The sequence below is a fragment of the Oncorhynchus gorbuscha genome, linkage group LG02 (genome assembly GCF_021184085.1).
Source record: "Oncorhynchus gorbuscha isolate QuinsamMale2020 ecotype Even-year linkage group LG02, OgorEven_v1.0, whole genome shotgun sequence".
Classification (NCBI taxonomy): domain Eukaryota; kingdom Metazoa; phylum Chordata; class Actinopteri; order Salmoniformes; family Salmonidae; genus Oncorhynchus; species Oncorhynchus gorbuscha.
The window spans coordinates 78064472-78089836 of record NC_060174.1 but is presented as its reverse complement, the minus strand read 5'-3'; the positions used below and the strand labels follow the sequence as shown (position 1 = coordinate 78089836).

The window sequence follows — 25365 nt, the reverse complement described above, 5'->3', positions numbered from 1 at the left end:
CTGCGTGGCCAAGCACGACTCTAACACCATCATTAAGTTTGCTGACGACAGTGGTAGACGTGATCACTGACAATGACGAGACATCCTATAGGGAGGAGGTCAGAGATCTGGCATTGTGGTACCAGGACAACAACCTCTCCCTTAATGTGAAAAAGACAAAGGAGCTGAACATGGACCACAGGAAAAGGAGGGCTTAACAAGACCCTGTTAACATCGACGGGGCTGAAGTCGAGAGCGGGTCGAGAGTTTCAAGTGTCCACAAGAACACCAAGGAATTATTCGATTATTTTGTAAATATTTTCTTAAACCTATTTATTGAACATCATTGTTGTTAAAGGGCTTGTACATAAGCATTTCATACAATCTTAATTGCACTCCACACTGCCCTTTCCCACCTGGACAATATAAAAATGTGTTCTGAGATAGGATGAACGTCCCTGTTAAAATAAATCTACACCTGTTGTATTTGGCACATGCGACAAATAACATTTGATTTGATTTTTTCATCTTTGGGGTGCATTGTTGGGACATGCAGGCTGCACAGAATCATTTCACATTGTCTAGATTTTAAAAGGACTGCTACAGTCTAAGCATAGCTCTTGGTTCAGCTTCAGTACTTTTGTTTTTGTACCGTGAGGGCAGTTCTATGTACTTTATGGTGTCTTAAAAAATATCCTCTGACAGTCACTGGCTGAACACAAATAATGATGTGGTCCAGCTATCCAGTCAGGTTCCATCTGTAATTTGTATTCAAGAAGCTTCATATCGTATTTCTAGGAGAGCAGGGATAAAAATACTGTTTTTCTGAATAGGCTTCATTTACATATTGTACATAGGTCCAGGAGGATAATTGCATTAACTGAAGCAAATAGTTGTTACTTGGCTGAATTCGGAGAACCAACTACACTGCAAATCTCATTCACATCCTTCATTCTAATGGATAACACTTCCCTCTCCAACCATGCAGGCATTCAGAGACAAGGTTTTGTCATGACTGTCCTGACCAGATCAGGTTACAGGAGACCACAACCCTACAGATTATCTCTCAACCCCAACAGAGGAGGAGAGATCTAGGGGTCTCAAGATGTGGGGGGTTTATGACCCCTCACGCCCCTGGTAAATCTCAGGCCACAGACAAGACACAGACAATAGATGGAATATGAAAACGTATGTCATTTTTGTTTTGTTATTAAAGGTTAATAGATGACGTTATTACGAAAACATTGTAACGTGAAGAGTTTTCCTAGTAGATGTTTGATGATTATACATTGTACGTTGTATGGAAAATATCCAAATCAAAGACAATGTTTTGGGGAAGATTAAATGTTAAGTTAGTTGTCTAAAATTGGATTTGAATAAAACCTAGACCTTGCCTCATTAACTTGGTACGCCCAGAGAATTGCCCTAAAGGCGGTTATGCCCACTTCTGACCCAAGGGTATAAAACCTGTGAGTATAGAATTTACAGGAAGACTACGTGATCCAAGCTGCAGCAAGGTCTAAAAAGTCAACGAACCCAGAAAACCCAGCAAGTTTGAAGACAAAGAAATCCTTTTCTACCCAAGCTACAGATGAGCTGTGTCTAAGTGGGTGAATTCAAGTCGAACCACCTCCATCTCCCATCGAATCGTGGTATCTAAAGGGTTTCATTTCTATGCTGTGAGCTCTGAGCTACAGAGCTGTCTGTCCTCAGAAGACCCCTTCCAGAGCAAAGGGTGAGAGAACAGACTACTAAGCCAAAAGGAAACTGACATCGGGAGGACGGTCAGAGAGATGCGCCGGAGTAGTGCGTCATCGAGCAGCCTGGACTGTCCATGCAGAGAATCCTCTGAGATCATCCCCACGTAATTACATCATTATATTCTGACCGGCAGTTTGGGGCAAGGCTAGGGTTAGAATAGCATAGCTGACAAATTCACCCAAATTTATATTTCTCTCGTGCACTTTCTTTTTTCTCTCTCTCTTTGAAATCCCCATTTTGGGTAACATGTGCCATAGTGTGTTGGCCCATTATACTAAGTTCTAATCAATAGCCTATAATGTGTGTTGTCTATGTGTATCTTTTATCGTAATTTCAGCTTTTTAGTAAATAAATATTCAACTAAGATTGGTGTGGTACGAACTCATTGGTGAGGCCCGGGTCCGTGCAGATTCACGGGCTATACGACGTTCAGAACGAGATTGGTAGAGGCAACTGGTTAATTAGCGGCTGTTGTAAAATCGATATTCTGATATTCTTTGAGTTAATTTGGGAAATAGAAACTCAATAAAAACTAGTTTTCCCATGGTGCCCCAGGTTAATGAGTTAATAATTGCTTGATTCAGTTAATCACGCAATTAGAAACTTTAATCATTCGATGAACAACAGTCGTCACATTAACTAATACAACGTCACGACAGTTTCGTCATACACAAATTAGAGACAGACCAGAGGCTTTAGCATCACATGAAAGCAGGCTGAATGAAGCCGCCTTGAGCAGTTCACCTTCAGCACGTGTGTGTGTGTGTGTGTGTGTGTGTGTGTGTGTGTGTGTGTGTGTGTGTGTGTGTGTGTGTGTGTGTGTGTGTGTGTGTGTGTGTGTGTGTGTGTGTGTGTGTGTGTGTGTGTGTGTGTGTGTGTGTGTGTGTGTGTGTGCAAGTATGTGTGTGTGTGCAAGTATGTGTGTGTGTGTGCAAGTATGTGTGTGTTGGAGATGAACCCATAGCTGACCTGCTTCTTTCTATCTCAGTCATGCCTGTCACAGTGCAGCCATTTCATGCCATGTAAGGAGGACTGAGGAGGTCTCTCTCTGCCCTGAGCTGGTCCCTAATGGCTGCAGAACAATACTAGCACAGCACAGCAGCAGTGTGATCAGCTGCCAGACGTGTTGCTCTCTTCTCACACCACCTCCTCCTATCAGGTGATGTTCAGAGAGTCTATTCTCAGCCCTAAGGGTTACTCATGTCTGCTTTGTTAGTAACTCCACTAAGGAAGTAATTCTAATATTATTCACAGCAGTCTGATATTGTCTTTTGTCGTGTCACCGGGTGATTTTCTCTTCTTCTATTTACCAGACCAGAGGTACTGTGTTTGTATGTTAGCACCCAGCCCTAGTATTCTGTGAACTCTTGTTGATCCCGGTGGACTCTCTTGTGGAATTCTGTTTTTTTGTTCTTGTTTATTTATTTTTGAGTATCTTTTGAGGCTTTTTATGCTATACCTACCACCTTGTGGATTTACCTTTTTGTCTTGGAGGATTACCTTTGTTCTTGTGGAATTTCTTTTGAGGTTGTGGAGTTACATGTTTTCCTGAAGGACTTCACTTTTTACTTCATTAAATACACCGTCTCAAGTACTGCTGTGTCTGCCTCATCTTCTGGGTTCTGCCGACTATTCGTGGCTCAGTTGGTTAAGTGACTGTTTCTCACTCCGGAGACCCGTGTTCGTAACCGGGTCCTGACAAGAGTAACAGATTTATTTTAACAAGGACGTTCATCCTACCTCAGAACACATTTTTATATTGAAAATGATGTATAAGTGTAACATTATTTCTGTGCTCAGTGCTGTTATATCCATGGTACTTTATTGAGGCACAAGATTAAAAGTTTTGAATAGAAAACAGTGGTTAGAATTCCTTGGTAAGAATATATTTGATGTCTGATGATACTGAATGATAGCCTACATCAATAATATTTGACTTACTTCTCTCATCAATATACAACTACCTTCTTACTACTACCTCATCACAGGATTAAGAAATAAACGGCACCGGGGCTTTGTTTTTTTGTTTAAAAAATCCAAGCATAAAGAAGCAATTCGGTGCATGGTAAATGTACATTATTTTATAATAAAGCCATAACATTTATTATGTGGTATAGACTACATTTGAGCAGTGTCGTTTTTAGGATTTCCACACGTCATAAATCCACACTGCAGAGTGTGTCCACACTCTCCCTGTCCTCTGTCTAGCCTTGGTTGTATTGCTGTTGATGATATCTGGAAATGTGCATGTATACCCTAGCCCATCTACAGTTGCAAGCCCCAAATCTGACTTGTGCTCTGATATCTGTTTCTGTCATGCCCTGACCATAGAGAGCCCTCCGGTTCTCTATGGTGCTTTAGGTCAGGGTGTGACTCGGGGGTGTTCTAGTCGTTATATTTCTATGTTGGTTTTTTAGTATGGTTCCCAATTAGAGGCAGCTGATTATCGTTGTCTCTAATTGGGGATCAAACTTAAGTTGTCAATTGTTCCCACCTGCATTGTGGGATATTGTTTTCAGTTAGTGCCTAAGTGTGCTCTGTACTGGACGTTCGTTTATTCTTTGTTGTTTTTGTGAAGTTTCACTTTGTAATAAAGTATGTGGAACTCTACGCACGCTGCGCCTTGGTCCGCTCCTTTCGAAGAACGTGACAGAATATCCCACCATGCAAGGACCAAGCAGCGTGTCTGGGAGATAAAGAAGAGTTGGACATGGGAGTAAATCCTAGGAGGATGCAAGACCCTTCCTTGGATGGAGTCGCCAAGGAATATAGAAGTAAAGCAACGATGCCGGGGTCCGCGGCCACAGAAACCCCAATATTTGTTTTGGGGGGGGGACACATCGGGCTGTCGGTCAAGCCGAGGAGAAAGCCAGAGACTGTCGGGGAGTCGATGGAGCTGTTGGAGGAGAGAGAACTGAGATATATGTTGGTTAGGTGTATTCTGCACGGCATTCGCCCTGAAGAGCGTGTCACCAGTCCGGTGCAACCTGTGCCGGCTCCACGCACCAGGCCTCCAGTGCGCCTCCTCAGCCCGGTACATCCTGTGCCGGCTCCCCGCACTCGCCCTGAAGAGCATGTCACCAGTCCGGTGCAACCTGTGCCGGCTCCATGCACCAGGCCTCCAATGCGCCTCCCCAGCCCGGTATGTCCTGTGCTGGCTCCACGCACCAGGCTTCCAGTGCGCCTCCCCAGCTCAGAGCGTCCTGTGCTGGCTCCACGCACTCGCCCTGAGGAGCGTGTCATCAGTCCGGTGCAGCCTGCGCCGATGCCCAGTTCATGCACGGAGTCCAGTCCCGCTCCAAGGCTGGAGCCTTCCTCTGCGCCGGTGCCCAGTCCAGGCAAGGTGTCCAGTCTCGCTCCATGGCAGGAGCCTTCCTCTGCATCGATGCCCAGTCCAGGCACGGTGTCCAGTCCCGCTCCAAGGCCGGATCCTTCTTCTGCGGCGGTGCCCAGTCCTGGCACAGTGTCCAACCCAGCTCCATGGCCAGAGCGTTCCTCTGCACCGGTGCCCAGTCCAGGCACGGCATCCAACCCTGCTCCATGGCCGGAGCCTTCCTCTGCACCGATGCCGATGTCCAGGCACGGTGTCCAGTCCCGCTCCATGGCAGGAACCTTCCTCTGTGCCGATGCCCAGTCCAGGCACGGTGTCCAGTCCCGCTCCATGGCTGAAGTCTTCCTCTGCTCCGGTGCCCATTTGGCGAAAGGCTCGGCACAGGCAATGAGGCTCTCGTTCAGGCAAATGAGAAATAAGTGCACTCAAGCTATCCGAAAGGCCAAAGTTAGTTACTTTAAGGAGCAGTGGGTCTAACCCCAAAAAGTTCTGGAAAATGGTTAAAGACCTGGAGACCCTCCTCCTCACAGCTGCCCATGTCCACTAATGTTGATGTGGTTGTTACTGACAAGAAGCACATGGCTGAGCTTTTTTTTATTTATTTATTTACCCCCCTTTTTCTCCCCAATTTCGTAGTGTCCAATTATTGTAGTAGTTACTATGTTGTCTCATCGCAACAACTCCCGTACGGGCTCGGGAGAGATGAAGGTTGAAAGTCATGTGTCCTCCGATACACAACCCAACCTAGCCGCACTGCTTCTTAACACAGCGCACATCCAACCCGGAAGCCAGCCATACCAATGTGTCGGAGGAAACACTGTGCATCTGGCAACCTTGGTTAGCGTGCACTGCGCCCGGCCCGTCACAGGAGTCGCTGGTGTGCGATGAGACAAGGACATCCCTACCGACCAAGCCCTCCTTAACCCGGATGACGCTAGGCCAATTGTGCGTCGCCCAACGGACCTCCCAGTCGCGGCCGGTTACGACAGAGCCTGGGCGCAAACCCAGTACAGTATGCAGTACAGCGCCCTTAACCACTGCGCCACCCAGGAGGCCCCTTGGCTGAGCTTTTTAATCACCACTTCATTAAGTCAGGATTCCTATTTGACTCAGCCATGCCTCATTGCCCGTCCAACATTTCCTCATCTCCCACCCCTTCTAATGCGACTATCCCCGATGCTCTTTCATTTTTCCCTGTCCCATTACAAAGTTTCTCCCTGCAGGCAGTCACTGAGTCCGAGGTGCTAAAGGATCTCCTTAAACTTGACCCGAAAAAACATTGGGGTCAGATGGTTTAGACCCTTTCTTCTTTAAGGTTTCTGCCCCTATAATCGCCAAGCCTATCTCTGACATTTTTAACCTGTCTCTCCTCTCTGGAGAGATTCCCATTGCTTGGAAGGCAGCCATGGTTCATCCTTCATTTAAAGGGGGAGATCAAGCTGATCCTAATTGTTATAGGACTATTTCTATTTTACCCTGTTTAACAAAAGTGGTGGTCAATAATCAACTGACTGGCTTTCTTGATGTCTATAGTATTCTCTCTGGTATGTAATCCTCAATGATGCCACCATTGCTCTTAATTCTAAGCAATATTGTGCTGCTATTTTTATTGACTTGACCAAAGCTTTTGGTACTGTAGACCATTCCATTCTTGTGGGCCGGCTAAGGAGTATTGGTGTCTCTGAGGGGTCTTTGGCCTGGTTTGCTAACTACCTCTCTCAAAGAGTGCAGTGTATAAAATCAGAACATCGGCTGTCTCAGCCACTGCCTGTCATCAAGGGTGTACCCCAAGGCTCGATCCCAGGCCACACGCTCTTCTCAATTTACATCAATAACATAGCTCAGGCAGTAGGATACAGAGAATAAGTTCAAATTCATTTTTAAACAACACAATAGTAATGTTTTAACTTAGGAAGAGTTCAGAAATCAATATTTGGAGGAACAACCCTGATTTTCAAGCACAGCTTTCATCTGTCTTGGCATGCCCTCCACCAGTCTTTCACATTGATGTTGTGTGACTTTATGCCACTCCTGGAGCAAAAATGTAAGCAGCCCGGCTTTGTTTGATGGCTTGTGACCATCCATCTTCCTCTTCATCACATTCCAAAGGTTTTCAATGGGGTTCAGGTCTGGAGATTGGGCTGGCCATGACAGGGTCTTGATCTGGTGGTCCTCCATCCACACCTTGATTGACCTGGCTGTGTGGCATGGAGCATTGTCCTACTGGAAAACCCAATCCTCGTAGTTGGGGAACATTGTCAGAGCAGAAGGAAGCAAGTTTTCTTCCAGGACATCCTTGTACGTGGCTTGATTCATGCGTCCTTCACAAAGACAAATCTGCCCAATTCCAGCCTTGCTGAAGCACCCCCAGATCATCACCGATCCTCCACCAAATTTCACAATGGGTGCAAGACACGGTGGCTTGTAGGCCTCTCCAATTTGGTGGAGGATCGCATGAAAGCTGTGATTGAAAATGAGGGTTATTTCACCAAATGTTGATTTTTGAACTCTTCCTAAGTTAAAACATTAGTATTGTGTTGTTCAAAAATGTATATGAACTTATTTTCTTTGCATTATTCGAGGTCTGACAACACTGCATCTATTTTGTTATTTTGACCAGTTGTCACTTTCTGCAAATAAATGCTCTAAATTACAATATTTTGGGGGGGGAATTTGGGAGACATGTTGTCAGTAGTTTATAGAATAAAACAAAAATGTTCATTTTACCCAAACACATACCTATAAATAGTAAAACCAGAGAAACTGATCATTTTGTAGAGGTCTTCTAATTTTTTTCAGAGCTGTATATACAGTACCAGTCAAAAGTTTGGACACTCCTACTCATTCCATGGTTTTTCTTAGTTTTTTCTATTTTCTACATTGTAGAATAATAGCGAAGACATCAAAACTATGAAATAACACATATGGAATCATGTAGTAACCAAAAAAGTGTTAAACAAATCAAGTCTTAAAGTAATGATGGACTGTCAATTCTCTGCTTATTTGAGCTGTTATTGCCATAATATGGACTTGTTCTTTTACCAAATATGGATATCTTGTGTATACCAACCTTGTAACAACACAACTGATTGGCTCAAACGCATTAAGAAGGAAATAAAATCCACAAATGAACTTTTAACAAGGCACACCTGTTAATTTAAATGGATTACACTTGACTACCTCATGAAGCTGGTTGAGAGAATGCCAGGAGTGTGCAAAGCTGTGATCAAGGCAAAGAGTGGCTACTTTGAAGAATCTCAAATATAAAATATATTTTGATATGTTACACACATTTTTGGTTCTTACATGATTCCATATGTTATTTCACAGTTGTGATGTTTTCACTATTATTCTACAATGTAGCAAATAGTACAAATAAAGGAAAACCCTTGAATGAGTAGGTGTGTCCACACTTTTGACTGGTACTGATATATATATATATTATAGGCTACAGTAGGCTACTACAATAAATAAACTTTCCAGTGACACACTGACTCACCAAATGATGATGATGAAGCCATGGGCTACTCACCGGTGATGGCTGATGTGCTCGTCGTTGATAATCTCAAGATTAAAAACAGTGCTGCTGCTGTTCACTAAAAATTGGGAGTTGTTGAGAATGTATTTCTCTATTGGTTCTCTGTTTTCAGCAGTAGGCATTTGCTTTCCAAACTATATGTTTTTATTCACAATTGTATTTAGAAATTTGAAAAGGGCAAACTGACAGCCGCAACCAACTAAAGTAAAATAATTAAAGTCAGGACTGGCAGCCATCACTAGTGTACCCATTAACAGTCAAATTGGCGGCAAGAGGTTCCAAAAACCATTCTATGGATTATGTCTATGGCCACAACACATTTGGTGCACATAGGAATACCGGTAACTGACAAAATTAAGACAACACCTAAGTAAATGAGGGTTACAAATTATATATTTTGGTGTGGAGTAGATTTTCCTGGCATAGTTTAGGTCCACTTGTAGAATCTATGACAAGGCACATTGAAGCTGTTCTGGCAGCTTGGTGACCCAACACCCTTTAGGACACTTTATGTTAGTGTTTTCTTTATAGTGGTAGTTAGGCCTACTTTATTTTATTTTACCTTTATTTTACAAGGCAAGTCAGTTAAGAACAAATTCTTATTTTCAATGACAGCCTTGGAACAGTGGGTTAACTGCCTGTTCAGGGGCAGAACGACAGATTTGTACCTTGTCAGCTCGGGGATTTGAACTTGCAACCTTTCGGTTACTAGTCCAACGCTCTAACCACTAGGATACCCTGCCGCCCCATACTTGTATGTGCTTGTGATAAAACATACTCTTTGGCTAAATTATGTTCTCTGGTGTACTTTGAACATTGAGAGTGGGCCCTAGTGCCTCATCATCTTAAAGTTGATCTCACTAAGTGTGTACATGATACCAGTGGTGTAAAGTACTTGTAAAGTAAAAAATACTTTAAAGTACTACTTAAGTAGTTTTGGGGGGTATCTGTACTTCACTATTTACATTTTTGACAACTTTTACTTTTACTCCACTACATTCCTAAAGAAAATAATATACTTTTTACACCGTACATTTTCCCTGACACACAAAAGTACACGTTACATTTTGAATGCTTAGCAGGACAGGAAAATGGTCCAATTCACACACCTATCAAGAGAGCATCCCTGGTCATCCATAATGTCTTGGTCATCCCTACTGCCTTGGTCATCCCTACTTCCCCTGATCTGGTGGACTCACTAAACACAAATGCTTTGTTTGTAAATTATGTCTTTGTAGTGTGCCCCTGGCTGGCAGTAAAAATAAATGTAATGCCATTGTGCCATCTGGTTTGCTTATAATAAGGAATGTGAAATGATTTATACTTTTACTTTTGATACTAAGTATATTTTAGCAATAACATTTACTTTTAATAATTAAGTATATTTAAAACCAAATACTTTTAGACTTTTACTCAAGTAGTATTTTACTGGGTGACTTTCTCTTTTACTTGAGTCATTTTATATTAAGGTATCTTTACTTTTACCCAAGTATGACAATTGGGTACTTTTTCCTCCACTGCATGATACAATGTATGGTTCCGTGTTTCATCTGTCAATAGAATTTACAACTTACTTGTATGCGCTGCCAATTGTAACTTCCTGTTTTAACTGCCTGTTTAGCGCATCTAACGCCGCCCTGCTTCTGGCCCCTGCCGCGTCTTCTCGCTCCACTTTGATGCTAACTTTCTTTTCACCATCCTTCTCTGCAGTTGGATTATTTTTACTCCCTTCCATCGTTTCTTTCTCTTGTACTTTGTCAGCAATTTCGCTTTTCTCAACCCCACTGTCAACTTCCGCGTGTGCATGGTAGTGTTTGGACCTATCCTGGACACCGTCACCGCCGATGGAGATGGAGGGATTGGGTTTGGCAATCCAAGGATGGTCGTCCCTTTTCGGAATGGGCCATGGCTTGAAATCCTTCTGATATTGTGTCTTGTTGTTAAAAGGGGTCTCGGGAGTGTGATATTCATGCTTAGGTTTACAGCTTGGCTCAGGGCGCACTTTCCAGTGCTTAAAGTCTTGGCGCATTACAGAACCACATGCGCGCTCCTCAGACACAGCAGTTCCGGTTGCGGGGTGCTCACAAGCCGCTACCGCCTTGTCCTCGTGAGCGGGTAGAGTTTCTATGGCGACCGCGCTTGCCTGTGCCTGGTGATGCGGCTGTTTTTGTTGGTGCTGCAGTTGAAGATGCTGCATCTCCGAGACGTCGTATCTGGTGAAAACCAATGGCACCGAAATGTCCCCCTTGTCCAGCTGGTTCCAGAAGCGGGCCATACAACACGCCCTGGTGATGCAGGGCCACGCCATGATGTCGGCTTTTGCTCAGTTCCTGCGCGCGATACAATGGCACTCTCTGTCTCTCCTAGGCTCTTGATGGGCACCAGTGTTCTGTTAAAGGAACAAAATGAGGAACAAAATGTCCGAGTTGTTGAATGGTACAAGATACGATGTTTAGCGAAAATAGAGGAATTATACATCCATGATGCAAATATTACGAATACAGAGATTGGATGCTTAATTAGCGTTATTACAACCTCCCCTTTCGCTGATGTTTTCCCTTTGCCCTGCTCTCAGCTCTGCTCGTTCTGTCCTGTCATGCACATTGCTCTATGATAGTGCACTGCAAGGAAAATCGGTCCCGCCTGCGCGCTCAGCATCCTCCCATGAGACGATGATTAGAATTGGAGCAGAGAAATATCACCTGGCATCGTCATCATCCATCATGCAATGTCTGCAGTGGGAGGAGAGACGTTTTGGTGCCTCAACCTATTCCATTATAGTTTTATGTCGCCATACTTCTATACGATCCCGTGTTTATGTATTGCTAGCAATTAATAAAACATGAGAGGTTGATGGTTTGCTTAATAGCATATCAAATAGGAAATCAATTGAACATTGGCCAATACTGCAACTGGATCTAGAAAGGTTTAGAGCAGAAATCAGAAATGCAGACATATTTCATGTGTGTATGTGTCATTGTATGGAGGCTTTGGAGTAAGTGATAGCAGAGAAGTTGGCTTTGTGATCAGGGGTCTTACCTCTGTTTAACAACAGAGGACAGATGGTGATTTCTGCTCTGAAGTAGACAATGCCTACTCATTATACACAATCAAGAGTAGCACCACACTGAGCATCTGAAAATATTTGCACGTGAATGATGGGAAACGCTAATGACTAATTCCGTATTAGTTTTCACTCTGTTATTACTGTAATTCTAGATGCATAAAACAAGTTATTTTAAGGTAAAGCTGCAAGATCATTCATTCATTGCCCAGCAAAAATCCTGGAATCATTGATTAAGACTCCGTTTAGATTCCCCATTGATCTCATAAATATCTGGGCATCTGGAATGACGATCTTTTAAAAATCATGTTGACGAGTAGGTAAAAAAAAAGAATTAAGTTTGGCTTCTTCTGTAGGAATAGTGCTTGCCTTTCATGAAATAGTAGAAAACAGATCATTCAGTCTACATTTATTCCTGTTATAGATTATGGAGATATTATGTACATGAATGCAGTTACCAGTGTTTTGAAGCCTTTGGACATAATTTATCATAGCGCACTTCGTTTACAGTTTTTTTGGGGATTGCTTACACACTAAAATTAAAAGTAGTACACTATTAGCAAAACCTTACACGCAAGAAGCAAAACATCAGCCCATATTTGCACAACTATAAGCACATTGTCAACCAACATTCTACACACAGTGATTTGCAAAACACTAAACACACTTAACATACATTACACACAAAAATCTATCATGAAGTCACGTCCTTGCAATACCAAAGCACTGACTGTCAAATTACAACACCCTCCAACCAATTGGTTCAACACAGTCATCAGGTGTGCAAACACTCGTTTGCTTAACTGTAGACACACCAATCAGGTGTATAAGCACTATAAAAAGCAGCAGGTGAGTTCGTCGGTCTTCAAGCACAATGGAAAGAGTCGTTGAAAGTTTCAGTCGAGGAGAACGAGGAGGAGGAAGACAAGGTGCTCGAAGACAAGGTGCTCGAAGACAAGGTGCTCGAAGACAAGGTGCTCGAAGACAAGGTGCTCGAAGACAAGGTGCTCGAAGACAAGGTGCTCGAAGACGACCGAATCTGACAAATGAGATCCGCGCAACACTGGTTGACCACGTTGTCAACCACGGCCTGACGCTGAGGGAGGCTGGACTGCGAGTACAGCCAAATCTAAGCCGATATAAAGTGGCAAGTGTGATGAGAACATTTAGACTGGAAAATAGGTATTGTAAAAATATCATCACATCAAAAACATATGCACGGTTTCAGTAACTGCTTACAGTACTGCATTCTATGGACTATCAGCACTTCTGTTACCTTTTCCTGTGAAATGACTGTACTATTGTATACTGTTTTTTTTCTACATAGGATTGAGGGTCAAGGACGATAAGGGGGAAGGCCTCCTATGTTCACAGAACAGCAAGAGCGGGAGATAGTGAACATGGTTTTGGCCAACAATGCTATAACACTCAAGCAGCTCCAAGCTAACATTGTCAATAACCACGCCATTTTCAGCGATATCTATCAGGTCTCCACATCAACACTGGCACGCATCCTAAAAAAACAACATTAAAATGAAGCTAATTTATCGAGTGCCTTTCGAGCGCAATTCCGAAGGGGTGAAACGACTGCGGCATGATTATGCAGAGGTATGTATTCACTTTAGCAATGTGATCTTGCATACTGTCTCATAATCTTTTACTGTACTGTAATATGTATACTAGATCTACGCTGAACTACACAATTTTGCCTGACACTGTTTTTCATAGTTTTACGAATGGATGGAGAGGAGATCCAGCATGAGTTCATTTACGTAGATGAGGCTGGGTTCAACCTGAGGAGAACACGAAGGAGGGGAAGAAACATCATTGGCCACTGGGCTATAGTCAATGTCCCAGGGCAACGTGGGGGTAATATAACACTCTGTGCAGCCATTACACAGAATGGGGTCCTCCACCGCCATGCCCATATGGGCCCTTACAACACAGCACTCGTACTTACAATCTTGGACCAATTGCACAACATAACAGCAGCAAAGTAAATCGATCATATGCAATACATTGTTGTCTGGGACAATGTGTCTTTCCACCGCTCTGCTCTGGTTCAGATCTGGTTTCAGCAACATCCACATTTCACCGTCCTATATCTTCCACCATACTCTCCATTCCTCATCCCTATAGAAGAGTTTTTCTCGGCATGGCGGTGGAAGGTATATGATCTCCGTCTCCTGGCTGAGTTACCCCTCATCCAAGCCATGGAGGCCTGTGACCAGATGGAGGTAGCAGCAATGCAAGGATGGTTTTGTCATTCAAGATGTTTCTTTCCAAGGTGTCTTGCTAATGACAACATTGCCTGCGACGTTGATGAAATTCTCTAGCCAGATACAGCTAGGCGAAAAGACAATGTCTAGTTATTTTATTTTTTTGAACATACAATACGTAAAGTGATGTTTGGTTACAGTATATGACTCAATGTCAACATTTTGGGCGTGTTGAGAAATAAATGAGTTTCTTCAGTCTGCAACATTAGTCCTGTGTAGTGTTTGGTGAATTTACATTATATTTGTACTTTGTTGATAGTAGCCTACTCTAATCACAGGGAAGTAGAAGTGCTAAAAGTGTTTAATGTTTATCACAGCAGAGTGTAACTCGTGCAGACAGTATAGTAATGTGAAACGTGTTTCATATGGTAACAAAGTGTGTTTTTTAAAAAGAAGTGTATAGTTTTTACAAGAGTGTTTAATTTAGCAAAGGATCTGTAGTGTTTTGCTAATTGGGTGTGTGGTTGTGCTAATTGGGTGTGTGGTTGTGCTAATTGGGTGTAGTGTTTTGAAACACGTGCTTGAGCAATCAAAAAAAACAAATCCTGTTATGTTTTGCTGCTTTCCAAGTCTTATGATATCACTCACAGGGACTAGAAGGACAAAGTGGAGAAACTAAAAGCCACTCCAGCTGACATGAAGCAAGCCAGCAGATGCAGCTGGAATGGCAGTTTGTTGTGTGATGAGAGATGGAAATAAAATTGTGTACGGTGTGATCATTGAACAGAGGCCATACATTTCTGAGTTGATAAACCTCACGGTGAATGTTTTGTCATCGTTTATAATAATTGTTTCATTTTTTAATTCATGTTTTATTATTGTTTGTCATTTATAAGTAATTTCCAAGTTTGTCAGTTGAACAGTAGGAAGCTATTGTGCAAGAGGAGGGTTTTGAGAATATGAAATATACTTATTCATGTCACTGGAGTGCTGAGGTTTAGAGGGTCTGCACCAGAAGTTAAGGGTTGTAGGAGGAAGGTGTATATAGTGGGTGCAACTAAGCTTGGATTGTGTTGACTGCAGTGAAGTGATTACATGTGGCAGGCACTGATAAGGGGAAAGAGCCATGGATCAGTGATGGAGGGGGGTTGAGGTCAGGTCACCTTTAAGGGAGAAATAGAAGTTTATGGCCCGTATCACTAGTGTCCTGCCTAGCAGTAAAGAACAATGCTTGTACAGATGGGTAGGAGGAGACTCAGCCTATGAGGAACAGTTAAATATCAGTGCTTGTGTGAAAATGTATTTTGTCTGAATCCAGCTGTTTAACCAAGAATTAAACTTGGTTAAGCTTCTCTAGTGTCCGTGAGTTATTTACTCTGAAAATTAGAACCTAACAACGTACAAATGGATTTTGTGCTGTAGATATGTGGTAGTGGTGGAGTCGGGGCCTGAGGGCACACAGTGTGTTTGGAAATCTGTGAATGTATTGTAATGTTTTTAAAATTGTATAAACTGCCTTAATTTTGCTGTACCTCAGGAAGAGCTGCTGCCTTGGCAGCTAATGGGATACATAATAAATACACATACAAATGACGAGAGAATATTTGGATTAATTGGTACCTGACACGGACATGGTGGTTTGCAGGAAGATCGGAGTACCATAAACCAGGAGGTTGGGAGTTCAAATCCCATGTGTGGAAATGTTGAATAATTTCTGTATACATGCACAATGTAATCATGCATGTCAAAATGTGTCAAATGTGTGAGTTGAGAACACTGCATGTTAGAAGTACTGTGTGAGAGTTGAGAACACTGCATGTTAGAAGTACTGTGTGAGAGTTGAGAACACTGCATGTTAGAAGTACTGTGTGAGAGTTGAGAACACTGCAAGTTAGAAGTACTGTGTGTGAGTATCCCTAACCTTGCCAACATATGAAGCACATTGAATGGATCAGTGGTTCACCAATCAGGACCTTGTTTGGCTCAGCAACAGTAACAATACAAATGTTATTGCAACTACAATTGTTAGCTGGGCCAGTACCAGCAAGGTCAAAGGTCTTGAAGATAGAGAAATGGGTTGAGTAATTAATTCATGCATTAAAGGATTGCAGAGATAAGACGGTCAAATGTCAGTTGACTGTGGATAGAGAGGGAGAAAGGCAGACTTTGGACCCACTTCACTCACTCTTCTCCTCTCCCGGGTGTCCCAGACATAAGCCTCCTGTCTACCTGCACTGCCAGGCTCTTCAGTCCCCACCATGAATATCCAGTTTGCCCCTACCGACCTGCCCCTAAGCAGAAGACTGCAGACGGCCTCGGTGCTACAGTGGGTCTTCTCCTTTCTGGGCCTGGGTGAGTCTGCCGCTGTCTGAGTGTGTGTCTGTGTCTGTGTGTGCTGTGCAGCTTTGTTAGCTAGCCTTTCTTCCTCATTTCTTAACAAGTGTTAAGTGCCTTGTGCCTTGTGTCCAGTTCTGTTTGCTTAATGGGTTGCTCGGTGTGGAGAAGTTGAAATGAAATTCTTTGAGAGTTTCCACTGCTGGCTTACTTCCATGTGCCCATGGAGTTGTGCCTGAAACAGAGCAAGGAACGATTACACAAATACATGCATACAGAAGAAACTCCCATATCCAACTCTTAAGTAACTCTTACATAACATGTGTTGGACAGTGGAGAGACTCCATGTGTGTTGCAATAGATTTGTCCATGAGACCTTTCATACTTTAAAAATGATTTTTGAGATGGATTGAATACTGTGCATCAGTGGTACCTAGTGGACAAGAGGAAACACACTTCCTGGTATTTGGTTTTTATGACCACATGACCTGACAAGGAAAAACTCTGGGTCCTAGTTATTGGTCAATCTGTTCAGGTCACATCACGTGGTCAGAAAAAACTCATGGCTTGAGTTGTAGTACACTTCTCGTGTTTGCTTAGATCTCTCTCTTCCCTTTTCTATCTCTCTATCCCTGTCGCTCTCCTGCTCACTGCTGCTCAGTATGTCAGCAGATTAAGAGATGCAACCTAATAGTGCAGTGCCCATCACGCCTGTCTGTGTGTGTGTGTGTGTGTGTGTGTGTGTGTGTGTGTGTGTGTGTGTGTGTGTGTGTGTGTGTGTGTGTGTGTGTGTGTGTGTGTGTGTGTGTGTGTGTGTGTGTGTGTGTGTGTCTGTGTGTATTGGTTGTCTTCCTCCAGCTCCAAGCTGCATCGTGCTGTTCTTTGTGTTGATGTTCACTCGGTTCTGGCTGGTCAGCGTGTTGTACGCCTGCTGGTGGTTCATCGACTGGGAAACACCATCCAAGGGGGGCAACAGGGTTCACTTCCTCTCCAATCTACGTGTCTGGGACTACATGAGGGACTACTTCCCTGTAAAGGTGGGATGACTTCACTGTGTTTACTGCACTCTTTTGTGAGTGTTTGTGACTATGTTTTTTAAGGGCTTCAATAAAAAAGCAGTGCCCAGTCCAGGGATGGATAGGCCCCATCTACAGCTGTTGCTGGTTGATGTCACCATCTAGTGGTGATATATGAATTGTGTGTAGAGACATTCAAGTTCAGCTAAGAAATGTGAGTTGGTATTTGTTGGGAATTTGATCCTAAGAACTTAGTCTCTCAAAGGCATACCAACGCCTATATGCTGTGTTATTGGATAGTGCAGTAAGAAATCCAGTTTAAAAGGATATACAAATCTTTGATTCTATTCTATGGAGCTTGGAGGCCTGTGAGCCTGCAATATCCTTCTGCTGAGATGGGTCCACGCTCTTGCCCTTGGTCAGAATGTACACTTTGGTCTGTACTGATAAGCATGTGAACATCAACAACAAAATGGCTCAGATGTGTATTTTTCCTTTCAATTGCTATGCAGAGCTTTGTTATCTGTAGTTTGTCTAATTGAAAGTCTCAATAGGGTCACATGAATTATCTTTGACATTGTTAAATAGAGCGTCTGCTAAATGACTTAAATGTAAATGTAATGTAAATGTTAAATCCATAATTGTTATTCTAATGGTATAGCTTAGACCTATGTATTTATTAATTTTATGTGAATGGTAGTGTTTCTTTTTTAAGCTTCTATTGGTCATTGTAATCAATTGTTATTTTCAGATGACCTAGAAATCAGCCATAGATGATCATACATGTATTGTTTATGTAAATTCAGTGATGCGTTTGGATCTCCAACGACAGCCCTAGTGAGACATACCAATGTAAACCTTCATTGTAAACATAGAATGACTTTTGCTGCCATTGATAAAACAATCCTCAGATGGTGCTTTCTTTCTGAAATGAACGATGTAAAAATATGTTTAACCATTTATTAAACAATGAATAATGCAAGTCTTGCCGATTTAGGCTCTGCTCGTTCAGGGTAGCTCACTGCCCAAGCAAAGCGTTAATATAAAATAGCCAGCCTACAGGCAGTGAGCGTAGTAAACTATACCATCCCCCCAGCAGGAACACAGAACCTAACAGGTGGATGCTGGGGTGGAAAAGCCAGTGCATAGTAGCAGCAAGCGGTAGCAGGATGAGTGAGCAGATCCAGTCAGCTTGAATAGACTGACAAATAAGGTAGGTGTGATTGATATAAGCCTCTAATTTATGCCATCTCAGCTGATGCGGGGCACTCGGGTTTCTTTTCTGAACTGGCTCTATGTAATTTCAGATAGAAAAGACATAGAAATACAGCACCAGTCAAAAGTTTGGACACACCTACTCATTCAAGGGGTTTTCTTTAGTTTGACTATTTTCTACATTGAAGAATAATAGTGAAGACATCAGAACTATGAAATAACACATGGAATCATGTAGTAACCAAAAAAGTGTTAAACAAATCTAAATATATTTTATATTTGAGATTCTCTAAAGTAGCCACCCTTTGCCTTGAGGACAGCTTTGCACACTCTTGGCATTCTCTCAACCAGCTTCATGAGGAATGCTTTTCCAACTGTTTTGAAAGAGTTTACAAATATGCTGAGCACTTGTTGGCTGCTTTTCCTCCACTCTGATGTTCAACTCATCCCAAACCATCTCAATTGGGTTGAGGTCAGGTGATTGGAGGCCAGGTCATCTGATGCAGCACTTCATCACTCTCCTTGGTCAAATAGTCCTTACACAGCCTGGAGGTATGTTTTGGATCATTGTCCAGTTGAAAAACAAATGATAGTCCCACAAAGCGCAAACCAGATGGGTTGGCATATCGCTGCAGAATGCATGCTGGTCAGGTGTGCCTTGAATTCAAAATAAATCACAGACAGTGTCACCAGCAGAGCACCCCCATACCAACACACCTCCTCCTCAATGCTTCATGCTTGGAACCACACAAGCGGGGATCATCCGTTTACATACCCTGCATCACAAAGACATAGCGGTTGTAACCAAAAATCTCTAATTTGGACTCATCAGACCAAAGGACAGATTTCCACCAGTCTAATATCCATTGCTCGTATTTAAAGTATCTTCTTATTATTGGTGTCCTTTAGTAATGGTGTCTTTGCAGCAATTTGACCATGAAGACCTTATTTACTCATTCTCCTCTGAACAGTTGATGTTGAGATGTGTCTGTTACTTGAACTGTGTGAAGCATTTATTTGGGCTGCAATCTGAGGTGCAGTTAACTCTAATGAACTTATCCTCTGCAGCAGAGGTAACTCTGGGTCTTCCTTTCCTGTGGCAGTCTTCATAAGAACCAGTTTCATCATAGTGCTTGATGGTTTTTGCGACTGCTCTTGAAGAAATTTTAAAAGTTCTTGAAATGTTCCGTATTGACTGACCTTCATGTCTTAAAGTAATGATGGACTGTCGTTTCTCTTTGCCTATTTGAGCTGTTCTTGCCATAATATGGACTATTTTACCAAATAGGTATATCCTCTGTATACCACCCAACCTTGTCACAACACAACTTATTGGGTCAAATGCATTAAGGAAAGACATTTCACAAATTAACTTTTAACAGGGCACACCTTTTTCATTGAAATACATTCCAGGTGACTACCTCATGCAGCTGGTTGAGATAATGCCAAGAATGTGCAAAGCTGTCAAGGCAAAGGGTGGTTACTTTGAAGAATCTCAAATATTAAATATACTTTGATTTGTTTAACACTTTTTTAGTTAATAAATTACTCCATATGTGTTATTTCATAGTTGATGTCTTCACTATTATTCTAAAATGTAGAAAATAGTAAAAATAAAGAAACCATGGAATAAGTAGGTCTGTCCAAACGTTTGACTGGTACTGTACAGTGACTTGCGAAAGTATTCGGCCCCCTTGAACTTTGCGAACTTTTGCCACATTTCAGGCTTCAAACATAAAGATATAAAACTGTATTTTTTGTGAAGAATCAACAACAAGTGGGACACAATCATGAAGTGGAACAACATTTATTGGATATTTCAAACTTTTTTAACAAATCAAAAATGGAAAAATTGGGCGTGCAAAATTATTCAACCCCTTTCAGTGCAGCAAACTCTCTCCAGAAGTTCAGTGAGGATCTCTGAATGATCCAATGTTGACCTAAATGACTAAGGATGATACATACAATCCACCTGTGTGTAATCAAGTCTCTGTATAAATGCACCTGCACTGTGATAGTCTCAGAGGTCCGTTAAAAGCGCAGAGGGCATCATGAAGAACAAGGAACACACCAGGCAGGTCCGAGATACTGTTGTGAAGAAGTTTAAAGCCGGATTTGGATACAAAAAGATTTCCCAAGCTTTAAACATCCCAAGGAGCACTGTGCAAGCGATAATATTGAAATGGAAGGAGTATCAGACCACTGCAAATCTACCTGGCCGTCCCTCTAAACTTTCAGCTCATACAAGGAGAAGAATGATCAGAGATGCAGCCAAGAGGCCCATGATCACTCTGGATGAACTGCAGAGATCTACAGCTGAGGTGGGAGACTCTGTCCATAGGACAACAATCAGTCGTATATTGCACAAATCTGGCCTTTATGGAAGAGTGGCAAGAAGAAAGCCATTTCTTAAAGATATCCATAAAAGTGTCGTTTAAAGTTTGCCACAAGCCACCTGGGAGACACACCAAACATGTGGAAGAAGGTGCTCTGGTCAGATGAAACCAAAATTGAACTTTTTGGCAACAATGCAAAACGTTATGTTTGGCGTAAAAGCAACACGGTTCATCACCCTGAACACACCATCCCCACTGTCAAACATGGTGGTGGCAGCATCATGGTTTGGGCCTGCTTTTCTTCAGCAGGGACAGGGAAGATGGTTAAAATTGATGGGAAGATGGATGGAGCCAAATACAGGACCATTCTGGAAGAAAACCTGATGGAGTCTGCAAAAGACCTGAGACTGTGACGGAGATTTGTCTTCCAACAAGACAATGATCCAAAACATAAAGCAAAATCTACAATGGAATGTTTCAAAATAAACATATCCAGGTGTTAGAATGGCCAAGTCAAAGTCCAATTGAGAATCTGTGGAAAGAACTGAAAACTGCTGTTCACAAATGCTCTCCATCCAACCTCACTGAGCTCGAGCTGTTTTGCAAGGAGGAATGGAAAAAAATGTCAGCCTCTCGATGTGCAAAACTGATAGAGACATACCCCAAGCGACTTACAGCTGTAATCGCAGCAAAAGGTGGCACGACAAAGTATTTACTTAAGGGGGCTGAATAATTTTGCACGCCCAATTTTTCAGTTTTTGATTTGTTAAAAAAGTTTGAAATATCCAATAAATGTTGTTCCACTTCATGATTGTGTCCCACTTGTTGTTGATTCTTCACAAAAAATACAGTTTTATATCTTTATGTTTGAAGCCTGAAATGTGGCAAAAGGTGGCAAAGTTCAAGGGGGCAAGGGGGCCGAATACTTTCGCAAGGCACTGTATGTTCAACCATTTACTAAGCAATGAATAATTCAAGTATTGGCGCTATGTAAATAATAATTTGTTCTTAACTGACTTGCCTAGTTAAATAAAGGTTAAATAAAAAAATGTAAAGGCTCTGCTCCTTCAGGATTGCTCACTGCCCAAGCAAAGAGTCAATATTAAATAGCCTACAGTCAGTGAGCACTGGAAACTACACAATCCCCCTAAACAGCAGAACCTCACACCATCCGACTATGTGTAGCTACGGCAGAGTGCCGTTTAGATATGATCAAATAGACCAGCTTAAGTGCATCTACCAGCGCAAGAACGAATACCAGGTGAGAATGTTAACCATGTCATGAGGGATAGAAGTCATACGTTGCTCAGTTTATGCCACACATAACGCTGGGTACCCTCACTTGAGGCGAGCTTAATCTGCCTATCTTGCCAATGTAACAGTGTGAACCCAGCTGCCCTAGAGATGCATCGCCAGGTGCACTCACTGATCAATACAAGTAGCCTGGTCATCTGTTGGCCTACATTAAATATCTACCATCTAGCAAGCAACCTAAGCAATATGCACCCAGCCAACCATCTGTAGTTATGCACTGAACTTTATTACGATACTGGTAGTGCCAAAGCAATGCTATTGACCATGGGCTGAACCCAGTCATACCAAACTATAGTATAAAAGGCATGGAACTGGCAGATGAACTCATCACATTTGGGCATCCAAAATCTTATTGGCGTTTAATCTAATATAGCGTTTGTAGGAAGCAGAGGACTGACCCCCGTGATCTTCAGTGTGTATGCAGGGACAGATAGAGATGCCGATTAAGCAGCGCCGATGCGAAATGAATGAGCTGTGTACAGCTCAAGAGATTGTCAACGCTGTGGGCTAATGAGATGGAACCGTGATGAAAACCAGTATCTCGTCATTGGTTTGCCACCGTCGGTGAGGAATAATGGTTCGCCCGGCGTGGTCAGTGGTCGCCATTGCAGGTAGCGTAACATGGAAGGGAGGACAGAAAGCAGCGTTAGTTTGGGCAATGACAACAGCAGTAACTTTACCCATCCTATCAGTTTAAGAATGCTTTACCAACACTGTAAACATATGAGTGGAGTGACCATAATTAAATCCGAGATCATGCAATGATTAAAGAGAAATTAATACGAAGTCTATTCCCCAACAGTAAAAACCATAGAAAGCCGCTAATAAAATCATTGTAGGATCCGAAACACCCTTTACTTAACTTAACGTGAACCTATTTTTTTTTCTATAGAGTGAGGTTGTTAGGTAATCTTTTGTCATTGCCTGAAGACTGCTCTTTTTGAAGTCCATTGAGTCATAAATGGGGCGGCAGGGTAGCCTAGTGGTTAGAGCGTTGGACTGGTAACCGGAAGGTTGCAAGTTCAAATCCCCGAGCTGACAAGGTATAAATCTGTCGTTCTAACCCTGAACAGGCAGTTAACCCACTGTTCCTAGGCCGTCATTGAAAATAAGAATGTGTTCTAAAAAAATAAAGAGCTGTCATTTTACCATATGAGGATATTCTACCAATGCAACATAGCTACTGGACCACTTGGGCTGACAATCATGATCATATGCAGTTGAATTAGGAAGTTTACATACACCTTAGCCAAATACATTTAAACATCTTGACATTTAATCCTAGAAAAGTTAGGATCAACACTTTATTTTAAGAATGTGAAATGTCAGAATACTAGAAGGGAGAATGATTAATTTCAGCTTTTATTTCTTTCATCACATTCCCGGTGGGTCAGAAGTTTACATACGCTCATTTAGTACTTGGTAGCGTTGCCTTTAATTGTTTAACTTGGGTCAAACGTTTCAGGTAGCCTTCCACAAGCTTCCCACAATAAGCTGGGTGAATTTTGGCCCAATCCTCCTGACAGAGCTGGTGTAACGGAGTCAGGTTTGTAGGCCTACTTGCTCGCACACGCTTTTTCAGTTCTGCCCACACATTTTCTATGGGATTTAGGTCAGGGCTTTGTGATGGCCACTCCAATACCTTGACTTTGTTGTCTTTAAGCCATTTTGCCACAACTTTGGAAGTATGCTTGGGGTCATTGTCCATTTGGAAGACCCATTTGCGACCAAGCTTTAACTTCTTGACTGATGTCTTGATGTTGCTTCAATATATCCACATATTTTTCCTACCTCATGATGCAATCTGTTTTGTGAAGTGCAAAGGTCTCTCCTGCAGCAAAGATGATGCTGCCACCCACGTGCTTCACGGTTGGGATGGTGTTCTTCAGCTTGCAAGCCTCCCCCTTTTTCCTCCAAACATAACAATGGTCATTATGGCCAAACAGTTCTATTTTTGTTTCATCAGACAAGAGGACATTTCTCGAAAAAGTACGATCTTTGTCCCCATGTGCAGTTGCAAACTGTAGTCTGGCTTTTTTATGGCGGGCTTGGAGCAGTGTCGTCTTCCTTGCTGAGCGGCCTTTCGGGTTATGTTGATGTAGGACTCGTTTTACTGTGGATATAGATACTTTTGTACCTGCTTCCTCCTGCATCTTCACAAGGTCCTTTGCTGTTGTTCTATTGCACTTTACGCACCAAAGTACGTTCATCTCTAGGAGACAGAACTCGTCTCCTTCCTGAGCGGTATGAAGGCTGTGTGATCCCATGGTTTTTAATACTTGTGTACGATTGTTTGTACAGATGAACGTGGTACCTTCAGGCATTTAGAAATTGCTCCCAAGTATGAACCAGACTTGTGGAGGTCTACAATTTCTTTTATGAAGTCTTGGCTGATTTCATTTTGATTTTCCCATGATGTCAAGCAAAGCGGCACTGAGTTTGAAGGTAGGCCTTGAAATGCAGCCACAGGCACACCACCAATTGACTCAATTGTTGTCAATTAGCCTATCAGAAGCTTCTAAAGCCATGACATTTTTCCCCAAGCTGTTTAAAGGCACAGTCAACTTAGTGCATGTAAACTTCTGACCCACTGAAATTGTGATATAATTCACTGTATGTGAAGTAATCTGTCTGTAAACAATTGTAGGAAAAATTACTTGTTTCATGCACCAAGTAGATGTCCTACCCAACTTGCCAAAACTATAATCTGTTAATAAGAAATGTGTGGAATGGTTGAAAAACACATTTTAATGACACCAACCTAAGTGTACGTAAACTTCCGACTTCAACTGTAGCAATACTGGAGGAACTCATGTAGGTTCCACAACCTCAGAATCAATCAAACGTAACAGCGGTGGATCAGAGTGAAGCCGGGATGTATTGAGAGCAGTAGCACCTCCGATGCAGATTTCGATGCCCAGAGCTTAGAGTTTGCCCTCAACACTGATGAAAGAACCAGAGCCATGATGAGTTCCAGTAACTTTGCATTGGTTGCCAGCATCAATGTTGAACAAGAGGTTCGCCAGGTGCTGCCCGTGCTCAGCATGCAGGCAACATAACATGAAAGAGGACATGCAAAAATAAAGCAGAGGAACATTTAGTGCATTTCAGACTGAAGAGCCCATAAAGCCAGAGTAATGTAACCCAACACTTTTGCCTTAACGTGAACTCAAACATGTGCTACTGAGAGAGGAGAGATACTCTTTGATATACATGTTCATTCCTTCTCCATAGGCCCTGAAGTGTAGGCAGACATGG

At 42.4% G+C, this 25365-nt stretch overlaps 2 protein-coding genes across 4 annotated transcripts in view; one reads left to right on the top strand and one right to left on the bottom strand.

The window, feature by feature from the left end:
- Nucleotides 1-11280, bottom strand: part of LOC124010440 (microtubule-associated protein 6 homolog) — a 33459-nt gene extending 22179 nt beyond the window's left edge. Inside the window, exons 1-2 of one of the 3 annotated variants that reach the window (XM_046322865.1) lie at nucleotides 11145-11280; nucleotides 10184-10998 (exon numbers count right to left, since the gene is read on the bottom strand). In XM_046322865.1, coding sequence (XP_046178821.1) covers nucleotides 10184-10917 — 734 coding nt within the window. In that variant the 5' untranslated portion in view covers nucleotides 10918-10998; nucleotides 11145-11280. Of the gene's footprint in view, nucleotides 1-10183 lie in introns of all 3 variants that reach the window. The other 2 variants (XR_006834435.1, XR_006834436.1) reach the window with 2 other exon arrangements.
- A 4762-nt stretch (nucleotides 11281-16042) lies between these two features.
- Nucleotides 16043-25365, top strand: part of LOC124010433 (2-acylglycerol O-acyltransferase 2-A-like) — a 33158-nt gene continuing 23835 nt past the window's right edge. The window contains exons 1-2 of the mRNA XM_046322853.1: nucleotides 16043-16244; nucleotides 17085-17263. Of these exons, the coding sequence (XP_046178809.1) occupies nucleotides 16151-16244; nucleotides 17085-17263 (273 nt within the window). The 5' untranslated portion in view covers nucleotides 16043-16150. The remainder of the gene's footprint in view (nucleotides 16245-17084; nucleotides 17264-25365) is intronic.